This window comes from Ctenocephalides felis, unplaced genomic scaffold (genome assembly GCF_003426905.1).
Source record: "Ctenocephalides felis isolate EL2017-DRISC unplaced genomic scaffold, ASM342690v1 CF-g0.4_SCAFFOLD_01170, whole genome shotgun sequence".
NCBI classification, from domain to species: domain Eukaryota; kingdom Metazoa; phylum Arthropoda; class Insecta; order Siphonaptera; family Pulicidae; genus Ctenocephalides; species Ctenocephalides felis.
Window position 1 is genome coordinate 76,476,066 of NW_020537324.1, and position 7,557 is coordinate 76,483,622.

The 7,557-nt window shown below is 26.8% G+C and overlaps 1 protein-coding gene across 1 annotated transcript in view; it reads right to left on the reverse strand.

Annotated features, from left to right (window-relative positions):
• LOC113367650 (cytochrome P450 307a1-like) overlaps window positions 1-3,104 on the reverse strand; it is a 48,330-nt gene extending 45,226 nt beyond the window's left edge. The window contains 1 exon segment of the mRNA XM_026609237.1: window positions 2,972-3,104. Coding sequence (XP_026465022.1) covers window positions 2,972-3,104 — 133 coding nt within the window.
• Between the last annotated feature and the right edge of the window lie 4,453 nt (window positions 3,105-7,557).

A 7,557-nucleotide genomic window follows, 5' to 3' on the forward strand; every position in this document is an offset into this window, starting at 1 on the left:
ATATTAAATTTGATAAAAAATATTTAATATTAAAAGCAATATTATTTGGATCTAACTAAGAGCTCTTCAGATATTTTTGTCTTTCTTTAATGAAATTTCAACATACTTCTTGTTTTTTTTTGTTATTATTAATTAATTAAATTTTTTTAATTAGTACAATTTCTTTCAGCAAAATATAAAATTTAAATTTAAAATATTTTTATTTTATAAAATTTGTTACATAAACCAATAAATAATAACAAACATTTTAAAATAATAACAGATCGTAATTGTTTAGTTTAGAGATAATTATTGAAATTTTCTCAAAAAGTTAGTAAAATAAAATAACAAACTTATCCAATGATATGCATGTAAAAAATAATTTGATAATTTTTAATATGATTTTGAAGGACATAGGATATTATATGTTATTTTTTATATTTTTATGTTATATTACTGTTCAATATCTATTAAAATTATACAATGATAATAAAATATAAATCAAACTATTAGTTATTTTTTATTAATTTTGGAATCAAAGCAACAAGAGAAAAAAAATCACATTGTGCATTTCACATCGCAAATTTGCAAAAGCACATATAATTTTAGTGCAAAACCTCCATGATCTATTTTCTGTCTATAAAGACAAAATTGGTTATCCAAAATAAATTAGCCTGGAGAAATTTTAATATTGTTTTAACTAGATTTATCCTAATATTAAAAGTAAATTCATTTTACTTCAAGATAGAATTATATAGACTTTTATCTATTATCAAAAGTGCCTAAAATGTACAAAAAGTACAATTTGCTCTGAGGTCAAACTTTGAAGATGCATTTTTTGTCTTTGGACAATTATCTTGGATCTGATATTTAAATTTAGCAAAGTGTAAATATCATTTTATATTAACTGAAATTACCTACAAATCGATATCTATTATTTATATCGATATTTTCCTATTCACTATAAATATTACAGTAGAGAAATCTCATTAGCGAATTGCTGTTATCGTCGCCAGACAGACGGACAGTTCCAGTAACAGTTCTTTAGTTCAGTTTAGCAGAAAACCATAGCAAAAAAAAAGTTAAAATGGAAAACAAGTTAAAAGCTCTCGTTTATTAATAGGAACATGACATTATATAACAGATTATAACTGTGACAGCTGATTACCAAACAGCTTCGAGTTTCGAGAAAACAAACAAATCCAATGTAGGTGAACTGAAATCGAGGCAGGGGTTCTAAAATTATAAATTAATCAATTGATGAATACATACATTATTCAGGTATTTTGTCTAAGTCTAAATGTCACTTGGACTAATTTTGATGTCAGATGATACAGAATGACTTGACACGATAAGATAACATAAAATACGCAGGACAGATTTTGCGGTAGATATAAAATCTGATGCTGCTATGTAGGAGATACCAATTATATTTATGACAAACTCAAGATTATCTGAAGTAAAAAAAAACTAGTGGTGTATGGCATCGTGCTTTAAGGCAAATTGCTGGAACTTTCCGTATCGTAATGAAATATTCGAGAAATTTTAAACGTTTTCAAATATATTATTACAAATATTGTAACTTTCATTATTTTTGCATTATCTTGTTATATCTGAGCAAATCAAATGTAAATCAATTTATCTCCAGAACATTAACAATCTAATAACCACTTTTCCCTGTCATTACTAACTGAATGTTTTTTGAAAACTGAAAAACTCGATTTCCATTTTCTGCACTCTTTGCTCCATATCTCCGTAACGGCTGGACCTGCCTTTGCCAAAAACTAATCAGCACATCTCCCTATCAATAGGGATCGAATGTTTTATAAACCATTCAAATCGGTTGATCCGTGCGCCCGAAAACGTGGACGAAAAATGCGGACATACAAAAAACACACACACACATCAATTTTTTGTGAGGTATGCCAAAATGTTCAGTAACCTTCAAATCGTCGAGAAATGCAAAAAAAATTATTTTCGATTTTCGTCTCATTACTATAACTACCCTACGGGAAGTTAACAAGTTAAAATCAGCGAATTTTGCAGTAACATGGTCGAGAACACAACGTTGTTATGGCAACGCTATTTTATCCTTTTTGCCTGCTACTATTTGCCGTGCAATCAGGCGTATTTTACATTTAAACAAACCTAAAAAGAATGTTTTGATAACTGCATATTTGTGATAAGCATTTATAGCATGCGGTTTTATGTGTAAATTGCTAGATATATTCATTTATATTTGATAGATAATTTCATAGTTTTTTTACTAAGAAAGAGGAATTATCAGATTTGGCCCTTTAGTTAAGATAATGAAGTGTGGGAATCAAGAAGCCTTGGAATTTGATAAAAACAAGTATTCATGTCATAACATTTTGTATAGTGTATAGTTTTGATAATGATGTATTTCAATACTATTTTTATAAAAATTAGAAATATCTTTATATTAATTAATTTGTTTGTATACTGGTGACCTACGACATCTACAATGAAATAGCATTTTATCATGGATACAAAAATTGAAAAAAGAAAATATAGACTTTTGTGCAACGCTCTAGTCTTTTGTCTTCCGTTGGTTACTTAAAAAGTACGCCTAGTCATTGGGTTAACGCATTTACTCTAGCCACGACACCGGACTTCCATTGGTATACCCATTCTGTATGTCTAGAACAAATTATCGCTGACACCAAATAGTTTACTGAAATCGCAATTCAACTTCTCCTTGTCCTTTAACTCACCAAATCGTCTTTTGATGCTTAAGACTTTGGAACTTAATCTGGATTGTTTGTTGTTTTTAGAACTGGATTTACGGTGGATTTTTAATTCATATATTTCTATAGAAGTATGCCAAAAAATAGGTACACATAAAGTGATGCAATTCAGTGACAATGGACTTTCTCATCATTGCCTTACTTTTTTTTATGTATCAACAACAGGATTATTGTCCTTCGTCATACTTTGGGAACCTTTGCCCCTTCGTCCACTTATTTATCACCGTCTCCGTCTGTCGCCCTAAATACGTCGCCAATTCCACTTCTGTTTATAATTCGCTTGCTCTGATATTGACATCGTGGTGGATTATTACATAATTTCACTGTTAGAAAGTCTACGTAGACGACGGCCGCCATCGACACAGACAACTCTGCAGCCACCGCCGCCACTGTCCGCCGTCACTGTCTAAATGAAAAGTGTTTATAGTATCAAATAGATCTAGGTTACGTTTGTAACTGATAATCTCCTGAGCCAGGTTAAATCAGGCGAATAGACTAAAGACCGAGATCCGGTGGAAAATTTAAAACACAGCTCCTTTCTGTATCAAAGTTATCCCTGTGTGCACTAAAACGTGGGCACTCTAATTCAACTTATTGTAAATCTTCAACTTATCCAGAAGTAGCATGAATATACTTTATATTATATTATTTTAATTTTTGGCACATCTCAGCTGCTTTTCGGCAATAATAATGTAGACATAACATTTGTTTCGAATATCACATTCTAATATTATCTAGGCTCATAAGTGAATTGAAATGACTGGCAGATGACAGTTCTCGCGTATCAAAATGTTTTCAAGGTCAAACAATGATAAGCGGTTTTTTGTAAGTTTTGCTTTATTTGTACAATATTACTATAGTTTTATCGTTCATTAAATGTTAAAAATTTACTTTGACAAACTTCAAAGAAATTTATCAAAATTCGAGTAACGGAGTAGGAGAAGTTTGAATTCGTACATCCGAACAGAAGAATTTTATATATAAGATATATATATATATATATATATATATATATATGTATGTATTTATCTATTTGAATATGTTTTCTACTAGCTCTTTGCCAATTTTCTCATTTACGAGCAAAATAGAACAAAAAGTGTAAACCAGTACATGTACTCTCAGACATGTCTCTATGTCGAGATAATCGCAAAATTATTACGGCATAAAATGACGACAAGGCACCAATTTATTAATTAATGTAAATGAATATGTTTATAACAAACATTTTCAAGCATCCACCCAATTATTTAAAAGTATATGAGGTTCAATAATATTTTTATACTGATAAGTTTCGAGTCTTTCTCAGAAAGTACTAAAATTTTGGACAAATGAAATTGATAATTAAAATATGTGTGATGAAGTATGAACTAATTAATTAAAAATTAATTTCAAAATTTAAATAACAACTAGAGGTTTTACTGTTTATTCTTTTGCAATATATATTTGGATTATTTAGGAATAAATAAAAAAGTACATAGTGGTTTTACGTGCGTAGAAGTGTATAAGTCCAGATTCATTTTTTGGAAACAAAAATTGCAAATAATGCATATTTGATGGTTTTCAAATTACTGCAGAAATTTTTCTTATTATTCCATGTTTGGATACAAATTACAAGTAATGTTATGTTACGGGTCTATATTCGTATGAGTTGGCATTAAAAAACTGTAAGAAAGCTATGTATGTATTTGCTGTGCAATCTGGCGTTTTACACATAAAACCTAACCTACAAAACGCACAAACAATAACAATTTCATCACAAGTGTATTTTTCAGATGTTATCATTACCATAACATTTCTATTTTATTCAAAAATTGCACCTTAAAATTAAAGGTTTATTATTAAAAGATCGATTTTGTTTCAAATTTGGATATACAAATAAATAATTTATTCCCAATGTATGGTTAATTAATTGAAAATATTTAATGCACAAAACTTATTTTGCAAAATATATATTAATTTTGTTATGACTAATAAAAGAATTAATTCTCTCAAAAAACATGAATTTTTGCAAATAATTCTCTGATCACTCTGTAAATTAATTTATGAAATTTAAAATCAAATAACCGTTTGTGTAGTAAGATTTGCTTTCAGCCAGGCACAATAAAATTTCTATTAAATATTTACCTATGAATATATATATATATATATATATATATATATATATTATATGTATATTAGGGTGGTCCTTAAAATGGTCATTTTCGAATTTCCTTGCTCCCAGGGGATCAAATGGTTCCAAATAGATAAAAAACAATTCTCTAAAAGTTTTAGCTCTTAATATTAACGTTTAGATAGAGCGCAATTCAATCAAAGTTTGTATGGGAAGAGCATGGAAAAATTTTTGAAAATTAAAAAAAAATGTTTTAGGTATAACTTAGCGACAAATGAATGAGTTTTATTCATTCATTTGTTCGCTAAATTACATCTAAAAAACATTTTTTAAATTTTTGAAAATTTTTTCATGCTATTTCCATACAAAACTTTGATTGAATTGCGCTCTATCTAAACGTTAATATTAAGAGCTAAAACTTTTAGAGAATTGTTTTTTATCTATTTGGAACCATTTGAGCCCCTGGGAGCAAGGAAATTCAAAAATGACCATTTTAAGGACCACCCTAATGTATATATATATATATATATAATATATATATATATATATATATATATATATATATATATATATATATATAATGTTCTCTTGAATTTAAAAATCTACAAATAATATTCATAGGTTTTCGAGAATTTTCTGTTCGATTCAATATATTAGCAATAATACAAAATGAATGACATTTATTCTGTACGTTTAGAAACTATATGTGTGCCATCATTCAGCATTTTTAAAATATTAACAAAATCATTAAATAAAGGATACAACTTAGATAAAAAATAGTTGAAGATATTTCTTGAAGATATTTATTGATATTTCATTATTTTGTAACTGATGAGTAATGACCCATATATAGTGTCTAAACGTCAGAATAAGAATCTTTTATCAGTTATTTTTTGAATCATTATTAATTTTTGTTAATTGTCTGTTAATTGAGTTGAGAAAACTATGTAAAAATAACATAACAATAAATGGTTCTAATAATCTCAATTTTACAATTTTTAATAATAATGATAATCAAACAAAAAAAAGTTATAATTTTCTTTTTTATTATTAAAAAATATCTGTATCATAATTAAATAGGCAAAAATATTGTAAAATTGTACGTTACCCAGAATTTAAAAAAAAATCACATTTTAGTCAATTTTAATTTTAGTCTATTTTTTTTCTTCTACGTACATTCCATCTTTTAGTGTTTCATCAACTGTAATTTTTTCTAAATATTTGTCGTATTATTTATTTCACCTGTTTATATACTTTTTAAATAACTAATTAAAAACAGTGACGACATAAAATTAGATAAGATAAGATAAAAAAAATTCATTTCATAATAAGGACGTGGAAAGACGTCATAAAACGTTCAGGATAAGATAAGAAATTTCTTATAAACAATTTGATAATAATTAAGGAGCATATTAATAATCAGCTGACCATTTTGTCCTAGTCCTAATCCTAAAATTTTGACCATTTAGTAAACAAAATCAATTATTTTATTCGAAAACAATAAGAAACTTATGAATATGTTTAACAGTCAGTTTCTATTTTATTTTCTTGCTTTAATAATTTTAGGATTTATTATATAACGTTTTCAAATTTTGGAACTGACAAAAATTTAGCAAATTAATCTTTGCAATTATTTACCAAGATTGTTCCCAAGAATATCAAAATTCTAAATAAATTTTTAAAAAAATCTTTTGTTTTGGACAACTTCAAACTTTAAACTAAATCTATATTTTATTAATAAATATATATTTTATATTTTCCACAAATGTTCTCTGATTTAAATTTCCTTTTGCGTTTGAGGTCAAGATGAACCCAAGATCATGGCTCAAACGGTTTTTTTCTGGTTCAAGACGCATATTGAAAATGTTGAAATTTCCAATTCAAATTTCAAAATCCAATTCGACTTCTCCATCGGGGAATAAATTAAAATAAATAAGATTGTTCTCCGAGTGGAATTATTTTGATACATTGTTGCTAAGGGATAATAGATATATATATAAAATATTTCTGCCAATTTCTGGTGTCTTTTGTCAACAATTTTTATTACAAACTCCAAGAATTTAGTGATAAAATATGAAATGTATATAATTTTTTTCAACATTTTCTTTGGAAAGTGACGCACGCCTTTCGTGTATAATTTATTGTAGCAATTTGTTGAAAACAAAAACAAATCACATAAGAATTTTTCAGAATGAAAATTTAAATAAATTCGTGTAAAAAATATATCATTATGAGATAAAAAAACTTGTTAAGGTTGTTAATATGTTGTAACTTAGGTCATTATTTTTTGCCAGGGAAGAACCAAGAAAATTGGGCTATAAATAAAAATGGTTTTTAAGTGAGAATGGTCAGATATATTTTTTTTATTTTTGACCTATAAGAAAATAGATAATGAAAATAGATGCAGTAACAGTAATCTCAAAACAATTGGGATCCAAAAAATATTTTCAAAATTACCAAAATTTTTTGTTTTGTCCAAAATATTTCTTCAAGACCAATATTTTTTCCAACTCTTTAATATAAAAAATGTCTTAACAAAAATCAATCCACACGATTCCGAATAGTTTATACTTCAAATAGATCTTTAAATATCTCAATAGGTTACTCAAATTATTAGTAGATCTCTCGAAATTTTATTAAATTGCTCAAACTTTAATAAAAAAAATACTTGAATCTATTTTGACTGATGTCTTTTATCAT